Source organism: Furipterus horrens, unplaced genomic scaffold, assembly GCF_987537825.1.
Source record: "Furipterus horrens unplaced genomic scaffold, mFurHor1.1.pri manual_scaffold_5, whole genome shotgun sequence".
Classification (NCBI taxonomy): domain Eukaryota; kingdom Metazoa; phylum Chordata; class Mammalia; order Chiroptera; family Furipteridae; genus Furipterus; species Furipterus horrens.
Genome location: NW_028327175.1, coordinates 160,092,472 through 160,105,719, shown reverse-complemented (window position 1 = coordinate 160,105,719; position 13,248 = coordinate 160,092,472). Strand labels below are relative to the sequence as shown.

General features: G+C 53.4%; 1 protein-coding gene across 1 annotated transcript in view; it reads right to left on the bottom strand.

The window, feature by feature from the left end:
- The window catches only part of COL13A1 (collagen type XIII alpha 1 chain), a 77,942-nt gene that overhangs the window by 45,496 nt on the left and 19,198 nt on the right, over window positions 1-13,248 (bottom strand). The window contains exons 10-13 of the mRNA XM_090278131.1: window positions 12,417-12,443; window positions 9,291-9,356; window positions 5,841-5,948; window positions 2,736-2,771 (exon numbers count right to left, since the gene is read on the bottom strand). Coding sequence (XP_090134257.1) covers window positions 2,736-2,771; window positions 5,841-5,948; window positions 9,291-9,356; window positions 12,417-12,443 — 237 coding nt within the window. The remainder of the gene's footprint in view (window positions 1-2,735; window positions 2,772-5,840; window positions 5,949-9,290; window positions 9,357-12,416; window positions 12,444-13,248) is intronic.

The following is a 13,248-nucleotide window of genomic DNA, read 5'->3' as shown; positions in this document are numbered from 1 at the left end:
AGAGCACAGCCTCTGGACTTTGCTGGATGAGGAGGCTGTGGCTGAGGTGATGGCAGAACAAGGGTCCCAGCAGAGTAAGGGCCAGCGCAGAGATGAGGGTGCTGAGACCACCTGGTGGCTCCAGGAGCACCTACTGATAAGACTCAAGGACAAACTGGGAGAAGTGGAGGCCATAGGAGCCTTCCAGAAACTCTGAGAGGCAGTGAGAGAGCTGGCAGCTTCACAGCCCCTGCAGATCCCACGAGAGGCCTTGGTGGAAGGGTAGAGGGGGTGGTCTGGCAGAGAAAGAGAGGCTGGGGAGCAAGAGCCGAGCACGAGGAAGGGCCTTCTCGCTTCCTCGTGAGACCTGGAAGTGGTGATGCTTGTGACAAGCCTGGATGTGGGTGAATGAAGACCTGGACAGAGAGACTCAAAGAGACCAAGACTCCTCACAAAGCCAGGGTTGCTCTTCTCCCAGGGGTGCAGAGCCAACTCTGTCCCCAGAAAGCTGTAGCTTCCTTGAGCTGGAAGGGATTTAATCCAGGCTTCCATCTGATGCAGAAGCTCCTTAATACATGCCAGCCCATAGTTATCCAGCCTCTACTCTAACACATCCGGTAACAGGGAGCTCCCTCCCTCCAAAGGTATGCATCAGCACCTGTTCTACCCCTGGCCATGCAGAAGAAGTGCACTCCCCCTTCCTTGTTGGAGCCTTCTCTAGCAGCCCTGGGCCTCCAACCATCCCCTGGCCCCAGCAGGCCTTCTGGGGGGCAGGAGCCTAGGTCAGCAAGACCACACTGGTTTTCTCCGCAAATTCAATGCAGTCAGGGTTGAATAATTTGTCCCAAGTCTGAGCCCAGGATTGCCACACTCATGAGACCAGGACCTCTATCATCATGACACTCCAGCCCTAAGCCGAGCCCTCTCAGGACCCCAAAGCCCAAGCTCTTTTCTGGGTGAAGCAGACTATTGGCAGGCGAAGGCAGACACCGTTGTGGTACGGCTGCTAGTTTCGGGCATCGCCACGATCTCAGAGAAACCTCTTCTGGCCCTGTAGTTTTCTCACAGCTCAAAAGAACTGGTGTGGCTGCTGATGGGAAAACCGACCCTGCTCCACACCAGGAGGCAGTAAATTTTGTGAGTCTGTGTGAGTGAACGGAGGCAACTGCGGGGGCTATAATTTCCACTTCCTGACACAATACAAACTTCTCAGTTTATGCAGAACTAATTACAGAACTCTCAGGTCTCGCCATTTCACCCACCAAGCACCCATAAAACAATGCGGTCATGGCAGCCGCTGGATTACAGAGAACAGGGAATGTGCTTCTCAGGAGTGATTCTTCCCTTCCGAAGCCCCTCCCCTTCCATGTCCTTCTTTCCTTCCTGCCTCCTTCCTTCTCCTGGAAGGAAGGCTCCAGAAGCTTCCCAGCCAGTAGCAGGTGGTACCATGAGAAAGGCCCAGACCTGGACATGCATTCCTGCCCTCTCACCTATGAGCCACGAGACTTTGGGCACGCCTCAGGTTCCTCATTTGTAAATAGAAGAAGAATAGTACCAGCCTCATAGGGTGGTCTTAGAATCAGAAATAATGCAGGTTACTTTAAAGGACAGCCAGGCAACATGGTAGGCGTTCACCAAGTGGTGACTTTTATTAAGATTATTTTTATGTTATTATAGTTACTGTAATGACCATCTCTGGGCCTTGGTTCAAATTGTTTCCCTGTCTAGAATGCCATTTCCCTGAACATTGCTGATTGAAAGACCACTGTAGTGAATTAAAAATGACCATGAATACTTTGCCACCCCATCCACAAAAGGAAGTAGAAGCTGAATCCCCTCCCTCACCCCATATGACTTGGCTATGTGACTTGCTTTGACCAATAGGACATCAGAAAATGTGATGCAGGTGCACTGAGACTTGCCCATTTCGAATGCTGCCCTGGGTCTACCGTGCTGTAAGGAAACCTATCTAGTCCACTGGGGCTGAGAGGCCGAGTGGAGGAGAACAGAGACACCCAGCCCTCAGTCAGAGTCAAACACCAGATATGTGGGTGTAGCTGTCTTGGCCCATCTGGCCTTTCTATCCATCACTCAATGTGATTGCATGAGGGAGACCAGGGGAGACCAACGGTATTCCTAGATGGCCAGTTCACAGAGTTGTGAGGAATAAATAGTCATTTCAAGCCAGTAAGTTAGGGATGGTTTGTTACGTGGCAATGGATAACTGATACATCCACCCATTCACAAGGACTGAGCTCATAGGCTGTCACCTCCCAGAAGATTTCCCAAATTCCTGCCAGCCTGGAATTTATCTCTCTACCCGTTATACTCACACAGTGCTTTGTGATGGTAGCAGTCAGCACAGTCTGCCTTCACCAGGGTTATTTGTGCAGGAATTCTCTCTCTGGTCTATGAGCTGCCAGAGAACAGGGCTGGGACCCTATCCCCATTTTCCCAACCATGCTTGACACCGAGATCTGCCTGGTGAACCTGAGGTGCCTCAGTACAGATACAGCCACAGAGGTCCAGCTGAACCACTGATTTGCCCAAGGCCCTGCCTCCCTCAGCCTCTTGTTTGCCAAAGTGGAGACATGACCCCAGTCCAGCCAACTTCACAAGCATTATGAGGACCACGCTTGGTGAGTGTGTGTGCAAAATGCTATGTGCATGACCAAGTCAGGTCCCTGTGTGTACCATGGTGAGACCCCACTTGGGTTACCACTGGGGGGTGGGGTCTTCCCCTCCCCACTTCTTACCTTCCGGCCGTGGTAGCCCTGGATCCCTGGGTCTCCCTGGGGGAACAAAGAGAGGGCAGTTAGAGGGGCTTTCTAATGCCAAACCCCAGCTCCCGTTCTTTCCCTCCCCATGTCCAAACCCCCTGACCTCCACCCCTAGCCATCCCTGGAACAATAACAGAGGCTGTTCTACTGTTCAGAACAAGTCCCTGCCTTGCAGAGGCAGAAGGATGGGGGCAAGGGTCAACTTGGCAGGAGACCTGAGTTTCAGCCTTGGTTCTCCCACTGATTTTCTGTCGAACACTTTGCCCGAGGACCCTCAGCTTCCACATTTGTGAAATGGTTGGGCTTTGCAACTTATCCTCAGAGCCCGAGGGTCCCTCAGCTTCAAAGAGAGAGTTTGTTTGACATCAAGAACTTCCAGATAGGGTTTTAGAAGAGACCAGATGACCTTGAAGGCCCCTTCCAGTTCTGACCCCTTATGAAACACTCTTTTATTGGGATGTAGTAACAGCATCCTGAGCACCAACCTTCAGTTTCAAACTAGACTATGTGATCCTTGGAGCAGGGACCACACCTTCCACACCAGCCATAGGACTTGGTCAGCTGAGCACACAAACATTCAATCCTTGTGAGACCCAGTCAGTTCCCAAGAGGGTGGCCTTTTGGAAATGAGCCAAGCATGACCCTTCTCCCAGCCGAGCTCCTTCTCAGCTCCTCGCTCAGTACCCTTCAGTGCTGCTGCCCCTCCTGCAGGGGACTCTCCCACCCGCTCAGTGTATCACCCAGATGGGCCCTCACCTTCGGTCCAGGGGGCCCAGGAAAACCCTGCAGAAGCAAGAGAAAGGTGAGTAGAGGTGAATTCCCCTGGTAAACAGTAGAGGTGAGTCATGTTTACAGTGAAGGCTGGGGGCAGAACAGTGCTTGAATAGCTGTAATGGGTTTTGGGTGTGCTAGAGAACAGGTTAGAGGATCCTGGGAGGGCATCTGAAACCTGCTGAGGGCACGTGGGGACATCAGACTCGTGCCCCTCTCTGGAGCCATGTGGGCGCTGTGGGCATCGCCTCTGTGCTTGCCCACTGGAAAGTAGGTCAGTGGCATCATGTTAAATCGGCAGTGTGGTTTGGTCCAGATCCTCTCCCGCCCACCTCCTAATTGGGACCCCTCCCTGGAAAGCTGACCTTGCCCAGAAGAGTCATGATTTTGCCTTTGGCCCTGCCAGCCTGTGGGGGAGCCCTGTCTCCTTCCCCCAGGGTGCTGTGACCATGGCAGCCAGCAGTGGGGAGGTGGCGTGGGCCCAGGACTTGTGGGAGCCCGAGGGAGAGGCGAGTAAAGGCTGTCTTGGCCACGGTGGTGGGAGTGGGTCTGGATGGCAAACATGGGCTGCAGAAAACCAAGATGCCTCAGTCTGGTCTGTTTCAATTGGTTTAAAAACACACTTTTTGTTTTTCTTTATAAAAAACCTAACAAAGAAAACCATCTGGCTCGAATTCAGTGAGTGGGAGCCCAATGCGTTTGGGGGAGGCAGTCAGCAAAGAGGTAGATTTTGAGCACTTTTTTGGTTTTCTCAGCTTGGTTTAGTTCAATTTTCTGAATTTCACTTCCTTTCAGGTTTTCCGTTTTCACATCTAGAAATCCATGAAAGTGAGACTAGTCTCCCTTCCTGGGGTCCTGGGGAGAAACCATGAAAATATTTCACATCCATTGTGGGGGTCAAGCTGTCAGGAGAGCCAAGACGCCCGGCAAGCTAGGTTATCACAGCGCTGTGCCACCTCTGGCCCAGCTGGGCGCTGGTCAGCCAGAGCTGTTGCCTGGCCCAGAGGGACCCCATAATGAGCCACAGCATTGGCAGCCGGGGCAGCTGAGGGGCCCAGATGTGAAGCCAAGTGACCTGGAATGTGACTGTACTCACTAAGGGCCATTTGGCAGGGACATTGTAACCCAGCAATTTCACCTCTGGGACTCTATCACAGGGACACAATCCGAGCTGTTAAGACCTTTATGTCCAAGGATATAGATCACAGAGGGGAACTCTTTCATATACTTTCTCAATAGGCCCAGCAGCCCTAAGATCCATGTCATAAGAGACCCCTGATGTGGGAAAGGGCAGGTTTATGATGGTAAATGAAAAAGTAATAGGATACAAATTGTCATATCTATTTCAGAACCTGGAGATGTTTAGGTGCCGATATATCTAAGGAGAAAAATGTAAGGACTCTCCAAAATGTTAAAGATGGATATGGAAAAATAGGCAATTTAAAACTTTGTCTATATTTCAAATCTTTCATAATGAATGTGTGATGTTTTAGTCATAAGAAAACCAGGTTTTTTACTTCTTTTTTTAGCCATGTGGAAAAAACATTATTAAACAAATTTTGTCCTTAGCCCTGTCCCTCCAGTAACAGATGACATTAGTCTTAGCTCTGGGTACAAAACCCATTTTCTCGGAAGAAGCCCAGATGCCTGTTGAGCTGTTCTCCTGCCCTGAGGCTTCCTTGTACTAAATTGAACTGAGAAAGAGTTGGATCTTGGCCAGGGGCTGGAAATGGGTGACTTGGTGGCCCCAGCGGCATGTGGTCTTGCCTGGAGGTGGGGTGCCTGTTGGCTAGCCGTGGCCCCTGCCAATTCTCAGGCTCAATGCAGGGCCCCCCCTGGCATCCAGCTGGTGGCTTAGGAGTATGAAACCTGCACACACCAGAAAAGGCATGTATATTAGGGGTGCCGGCTGGTGGGCCTGCTACTTCCATCAGAAGTTGCTGCCCTCAACTGAGGTTCTCCTAAGCCCAGGGGTCAGGGGACAGCCATCAAAGGTAGCCCTGAAAAATTTCTTTCCTCTTGCTGAGGTTGGCGACAGCTTGTTAGTGATTTCCCCCCTAGAAGGAAATGCGTGGAGTTGAAGACATGACCCCAGAAGGTGTGTTTTCAGAACCAGAGTGTGGCAGGTGAGTGTGGCAGGGATGGGCAGCTCCGTGCATAGGCCACCGTGTTTAATGGCTTGCCAAGGTGCTTTTGCCATTTAGCTGGGACACAGGTTCCTGTTGGCTATGCATAGTTTGGATGCTTCCAGAGAATTCAAAGGACAAGTCTTAGGAGAAGTGGCAGTGGAGAGAGGAAAGGGGTACTTACAGGTGGCCCCATGGGCCCTGGCAGTCCTGGGTGCCCCAGAGGTCCACTGGGTCCAGGGGGGCCTGGTGGCCCTGGTGGGCCTTGGATACCGGCCTGGCCCTGTTCACCCTGAGGTTCATGGAAACAAGCATTAGAGAGAGAGACCCAGGACTGTAGAGGGATTCCCGCCCCAGTGCCATGCACCCGGTGAGGCCCTGCGTGGCCTTGGTGGGGAGGCGATGGTGGCATGATGGTGATGCTGCTGCAGTGGTGACTACATGCAGGGACTGGTGGCAGCAAGGTGATGGCCAAGAAGAAGTTTTTCCAGAGAGGACTTGTTGCTGGAGCAGCTGGCCTCAGGGTGAAAGCCCTGCTGTGGGTGGCAGAGGCGGAGGAATGAGTGAGGTGAGCCCCCCAGCACAGAGGTCTGTTCCCAGTCTGGTCAGGGCCCATGAGGTCTGCGACCAGGGCCTGCCTCCGTTCCCTCCCTGTGGTGAGTCACATGCTCCTGCTAAGCCGTGGCCTCTCAGCCACTGAATGAGAACAGCAGTTCCTCCTTTCCTAATGCACCTCTTTGCCATTTGTGGCGATCTGACCCAGAGGATCAAATCAGATTCTTAGGTCAGAGGTCACAGAATGTTGTTTGGCTCACTAAATAATTTGGCAAGAGATTTTAATAAAAATTTTGAATTAATGGGTCTGATGAAAAATTGGGAGCCCTGGCAGCTAGGCCCACAGTCCTGGAGGCAAGCATGGACTGGACTGGGAAGTGGCACCCTCTTCAGGTGGGGCATGAGCTCTCCAGATGCATTAGGATGAATGGAGGGCCTGGGAGGCAAGGTCAGCATCCTGTTCCCTCAGGAGGGGGAGAGCCTGGTCCATGTGACCCAGATCTTGGGCTGGGGGCCAGTTAGAGTTATCCTATACCTACACCCCATTGCTATTATATTATTTTCAAAGTGAGCTTTCCAGGGGCGATCTGGGCTCAGCTTTTATGACAAGGGGCCCATCCCTGCATACAGACTGACACAGAAAAGCATGGCAGGTGTGATAGCTTCAGGCTGGGATGCGGGGGATGGAGGCTGCCTGAGTTCCAGGCCAGCGCACCCTGCTCAGGGTGATCTCAGCAAGCCTCTGTGACTCCTGTTTCCCTGTATAACAAGGGAGCTGATGATGCTTCCTGCAAACTCTATAGAGGGAAATGATGATTATAAATAGGAGCACACGGCTTCAGAATGAGAACTCTAAGAGTTTAGCAGCACCTACTTGAACCATCTCTTGTCTGGGACATCATAGGGCAGATGGTACCCAGCAGTGTTACTCCAGGCCCTGGGCTTCAGTGTGCCACACCCTCCAAGGAGCTACTTGAGAGCTATGAGTGTCCATGGAGGAGGAAGCAGTGCAGAAATGGGTCCCAAGTCCCATTTTACAGAAGAGAAAACAGGCTCAGGGGAGTTGAGTTCTCTGACCAAGGTCACATGGAGAATTTGGGGGGGGGGGTCCAGGACCCTAACTCAGAACTCCACGCTATTCGTATTCATTCCAAATAAGCCTCCCGCAAAAATTGCTCACTGCTCAACTTTCTGCACATTGGAAGTGACCTCCAACACCATCTGCTAAGCACATCATATCTCTTATAAAGTTTCTTGTCTCAACAAATGTTAGACCCAGTGTTTAAGTATCTTACAGAGCCTGTAAAATCAATATTGGTTTATTGATAGGAAATGAATGAGCCTTTTTATGTCCCATTGTGGCTGACAGCATAAAAATCTTATTCTCCAGGCAGAAGCTGCAGTCGGCAGGATAGGGGCCCCTCTACTTCTCTCTCTACTTTGGAAACCAGGTCAGGGCAGCACAGAAAGTTCTGGCTCACCCACCCTTTGCCCTTGAAAAGGGTGGCAGTAATATGCATGGGCCCCTCTCAATTTCTTCATCTGTAAGGTGGGGATGATGATGATGGCACCTCCACTGCCGGTGGCTGGTGTGGGATTACGTGAGATAATCCACATAGAATTCTTACAACGGTGCCTGGGACCAGTGAGGGCTCAACAGAGAGCAGCTGATGCAGCTGCAGCCAGGAGGGGGCTGCTGGGGGCTGCTGGGGGCTGATGTGAACGGCTGCTCTGAGAGCAAGGACTCAGCCCTCCTGGAATGGGGTCTGGCACGAGTAGGGGTGGGTGACAGCGGGGCACACTTGGTGCCTCTCTGAGATGCCAGCAGCCCCCTGAACAGCCATGCTTGGGGTAAGCACTCAGAGCACATGGAAGCTCTCGAGGATTTGGCTGGTGTAATGAGATATGCAGGCTCGGGTAACATGCATGTCACGTGCCCCTCTATATTTTTAGCTGTTAATTGGAGGGATATTTTTTCAGCCTTGTTCAATCAGGTGCCTGACATGCAGGCCTCTGGACGCCTGAGTCAGGCCAGATGGTGGCTCCACGCCATGCTGTCAGGCTTTCAGAGAGCATCTCAGAGTACTGTCACTTCCAGCATCCCGGTGGCCTTGGGGGCACGCCCTGCGCAATATGAGGAAGGCTAGGGGCATGCGGGGCAGCCAAGGGCTGCCTGGCCTGAAATTGAGCTGCAGCACCTCAGCCCAGTCCCTGGGTCTGAGGTCTCTTATTCTTTGTGATCTGGTACTATACCAGCCTCCTTGGACTAGTAAGGTAGGAAGGAGGAAGCAGGTGCTCACAATGATTACACCTGTTGGTTGTGGGCTACATTCCCTCTTCAAATTCCTTCACTCCTCAAACTCAGGTTACAAGTGATCAGATGCTACGCAACCTGCATTTCTAAATACAAGGGGTGTAGGGCCATCTGAGAGCCCTGGGTGGGGAGGGTCTGAAGACCTGGCTGCCGGTTCCCATTCTGCCTCTTGCTGTTTGTGCAGCCTTGTGCAAAATTCACTTATCTCTGAGCCTCAGTTTAATTATAGCACTTGAACTGTCCGGGAACTATTCTAAGTGCTTTGCATACAAAGAAACCCTGTGCAGTAAGAACTATTATTATCCTTATTTTACCAGTGAGAAAGCCGAGGCACAGAGAGGTTAAGTAACTTGCCCCAAATCACACCTGGGTGCCCTGCAATTTACTGCGTAACCTCAGGCAACTTACGTAATGTCACTGAGCCTTGATTTCCTCATCTGTGAAACAAGGATGACATGCTTAATTCATAAAACTGTTGAGAGAATTCAATGGAATTAGGCCTGCAAAATATGCAATCCAGTGATGGCTGTTGTTGGTGGCTCTTAAGAGTAGTAATGAGTGCTGGAAGCTGGGGATCTCCTAAGCTTGGGTGTTGTGTATTTCCAGGTCTATGGCACTCATAGGTCCATCTTTGTCTAATTTAATTTACCAAAGTAGAGTGAGGTTCTGTCTTTGTCAACAGCCCCAGCTGGCCTGTCAGGGCCCAGAGACTTGCCAAGCCCCTGGGGAGGCTACATGAGGTCTGGGCAAAGGAAAGGGGTCTACCTGGAAAGTCCGCCTTTTAATGACTGGGGGTGGAGCCAGTCGCACTGAATTGAGGAGAGGCAGCAGCTGAGGAGAGAGATGAGTTGGAAGGCCAGAGGGCAAAGGCCAAAGGTCGCAGGTGTTCAGGAGGATGCCCGAAGTCGCCAGGAAGGCAGGGTAGCCAAAAGGGAATGGAAGAGAGATAGAGAGAAGAGAGGTTAGCGAGCATGAGGCAGAGGGATGGGAGGTGTGGTCAAGGCATTCTCAAGGCTTGTGGAGTGAGTACTGAGCTGGCCCCTGGATGGTACACCATCCCAGGAAGGAGGAGTGGCCCTTGCGGTGTTGGCCAGCAGCAGCCCCCAACTGGGAGAGTGGTTCTCTTTGGCAAGGCCTTCCCCTCTGCGGTCATGCTGAGCTGAAAAGGCCGCCTGACCCACGGCCCAACATTGCACTGGGGGCTCCACCCATTCCTGGCTGCTGGGTTGGGGCAGAAGACTCAGAGGCTCTGGCTAGGTAGGGAGCCACAGGACCAGATAATTGGTACTTGAAATCAGGCTGGTGTGTGGCAACCTCTGGGTTCTTTTTTTTTTTTTTTTTTTTTTGGTTGAATGAGAAAGGCTGATGTCAGTGAATCTGGGGAGGTGGTCAAGGGCAGTGCCAAACTGGGCTCCCGGGGGCTGAGCCGACTGAGGGTGTGGCCATTGTGGGCACAGAATAAGTGCTACTGAGGTCTCACCCTGGGGCTGCAGGGCTTGAAAAACAGAGGCTGGGCGAGGATGTCTCTGGTACGTTCAACCACTTTTTGGGAGGCAACTTGCAATCACACTATTGAGTGTGATTTTCATTTCTGGACATTCTTGCCGTTTCAATCTCTATACCCATGAAGCATGGCTCTAGGAAGTGGTTGGAACCCATGTCCAAACAAAAATGGCATATAATCAACCTCTTGTTTTTGAAAGCATTTTTACTCACAGGAGGCCCCTGGGATGAGTGTTAAGGACCAGGGGCCACCTGGGCTGAGAATGTGGCTGGGCACTTGGGGGTCCAATTGTGGCCTTTCTAGGTCACTGCTGCCTCCATGGGCAGCTACTGCACGGAGAGCCCCTCCACTCCCACTAGGGGTGTGAGCACGTGCAATGTTGGGCTCTGTGTCCAGGGAGCCTTTCAGCAGAGCGGCCGAGACCTTCCAGAACAGGGCCTACAAACCTTCAGGGTAATGATCTGGTTGGAGTGCAGGGCTGCTAGAGTGCTGCTGCCTGGGGACTCCTGGTGCGGGAGGGGGATGCAGGTGGTGAGACGGGGCAGTGGGGAAGAGTGCCAAAGCCAGACACCAGCTCCCCGGTCCCGGTCCCAAGGGATTCCATCCTTGCCCCCACTCCCCCATCCCTTCCTCCCTCCCTGGAGGTGCTGCAGGCTGCAACAGACCCAGGGACCAGCCTGTCTCTCTTGGCATCTGTGGACCCGGAGGTCTGCCACCCCACCATGTCTGCAAACTCCTCAGAAAGCCAACGGACCACTTGCGTTAGAAGCCCCCCGCTTCCCTACTCCCAAATCAACAGCAGGTGCCAGCAGCCTTGCCCTGCCCACCAGCTGGGCCCCAAACCCGCGCTCACCCCTGCCTGACCCCATCTGTCACGGTCACAACACCACGTTTTGCTGCACCCTGTGGCAAAGGTGCTTCTGGAGCCTTCTAGCCCCGCCCTGTCTGTCTTCTTAAGTTGGGCTTAGGGGCAGAGCGCCCTCTCCTCCCCCCACCCGCCTGCATTCACTCAGGACTGGTGATGCTGCCAGAGCGCCTGCAGTTGTGTTGTCTTTCGAGGCGGGGGGAGCTGTCGTTCTTTTGGGCAACATAACAATCCTGTGAGCCCATCGTTTCAAATAAACACAGCTGAGCTTCTATTATTGTGTGAGGATCAGGCTGGCTGGAACCCCAGGGCCCCTATGTCCCCGGAGCACATGCCACTGACAGGCTGACTGTGTCTGCACTGCCGCCGGGCTGCGCCCCTGCCCAGGCCCAGACCAGCCTTGGCCTCAATGCCAATACAGCTACTCAGGTTCAAGGCTCCCTGAGGCCTCTCCCTGACCCAGGAACCCCGAGGTCAGAGCCTGATTGGTGGGACAGTGCTATCAATGCCCTCCTGGTGGCCTTCCAGAGCCTGGTGGACTCTGAGCCTGGCTTTGTGTCTCGCTCCCCTCATCCCACTGCCTGGCAGGGGTGCGCGGCCAGTGAGCCACACCATGTGTATGTTTCTGGGCACAATGAGGTCCATGACAGCGGGATGGCACCTAAAGATGACTGTCCCCACTACCCCTACTGCCCAGGTCTGAGACTGGCAAGGCTGGTCCACAAAATGAGGGGCATTTCCCCGGTCCTGGCCTGTGGGCCTCTCACCGGAGGAAGCAGGGCACACTTAGCCCTCCCACTCTTGAGAATGACTCTGCTGTTGGTGCGCCGTTTGCAGGTTCCTAATAGGATGACAACAGGCTCTGGGCTGTGCACCTGGGGTAGAGCCAGGGAAGGGAAGGAACTGGTGGGGCCAAGGGGAGTAGGAGACCATCTTAGCCCTGAAATCCCCCACTCTGCTTGAAAATTGTCCTCTATTCTTCAAGACTTTACCCTTGAATTGATACAATCCACCCCCAGTTATCTCCTAGCATTGAAGATGGGTCATCTGAAACAATGACTAACCCAAAAGTCCCTCTGATTCAGCCAGGGAAGGCAGCCAGACACGCATATGCAGTCACACACACCACACTAGGTTGGGATTCAGATGCAAACACTCACACAGGCCACACGGCCTTACAGAGAAGGCGATGTGCAGAGGAGAAGCAGCGGGCACTCGGAGCTGCAGATACACAGCTGCTGAGAGACTCGCCGCCCAGACAGTGCAGGGCAGACATACAGACATGCGTGGGTGTGAACGCGAGTACTGGAGACTGGCTCTGCACAAACATACATACTGACCATGAGGCACACTCCCGGGCCGGGCAAACACACCGCCATCCCACAGCCCCTGCTCTGGCTGCTGAGCGCAGAGGGGGCTGCATGCCCCAGTTCCCGTGCTCTGTAGGTGCTGTGAGCCCCAAGGAGTTGAGGCTGAGCTGGGGGCTACGCTCAGGATGGATCAGTTTTAGGGGTTCACTTACCCGGTGTGGGTACTCTCCACACTGACCCTGGGCAACAAAGGGAAAGAAAGAAAAGGAGGTGTTAGATACTTGCTGGCGGGGTGTCTATCAGGGGAACCCTCAGGACTTGCGGACACACCCCGCACACTCATCACCCCAGGAGCCGCCCTCACCTCCCAAACCCATGTACTGGACTGAGCTCTCTGAGGCAGGAGAACTGATTTCCTTCCCCACGCCCGACTGATGGCAGGGAGGGACTCCCAGGGCTTGCCTGGAGGTGGCCCCATGGCACCGGGGGCAGGACTCGGTGCTGTGCACCGCTCGCCATGACCACATGTCAGGAGTTATGCTCTGTGCCTGGCATGGGAGATTGAGGGTCCACCCCGTGTCCTGAACAGGAGCCCCTGGAGGGCAATAGCCGGCAGTGAGGCAGGCTGTGGGCAACGAGACCCTCAGAGACGCCCTCTCTGAGCTGGGGGTGCCAGGTCCCTGTACCATCTACCTGGGACAAGCCCAGCACAAGCATCTCCATTAGAAATTCAGAGAGACAGAGAATGGAGGCCAGAAAGTGGGCCAGGCAGGTGGTTTACACACTGATGCCTCAAAATCCTAGAGGCTCATGGAGGAGGGTCAGGAAAGACTGTGGGGGTGGCAGGTTGGAGGGGCTGAGAAAGAGGCTGAGAGGGTCAGACTTCAGGCACCCACGCCTGCCAAACCCCAGCCCCAAGTACAGAACAGGAGCCAGAGCAGATTCGCTTCCCTGGTTCTGCCGATAAGAATTAAAGTTTGAAAATAGTCACTCTGGACCCCTTTCTACCTGTTTCTTAAAAAAATGTGCTCTATCTGAGATGGA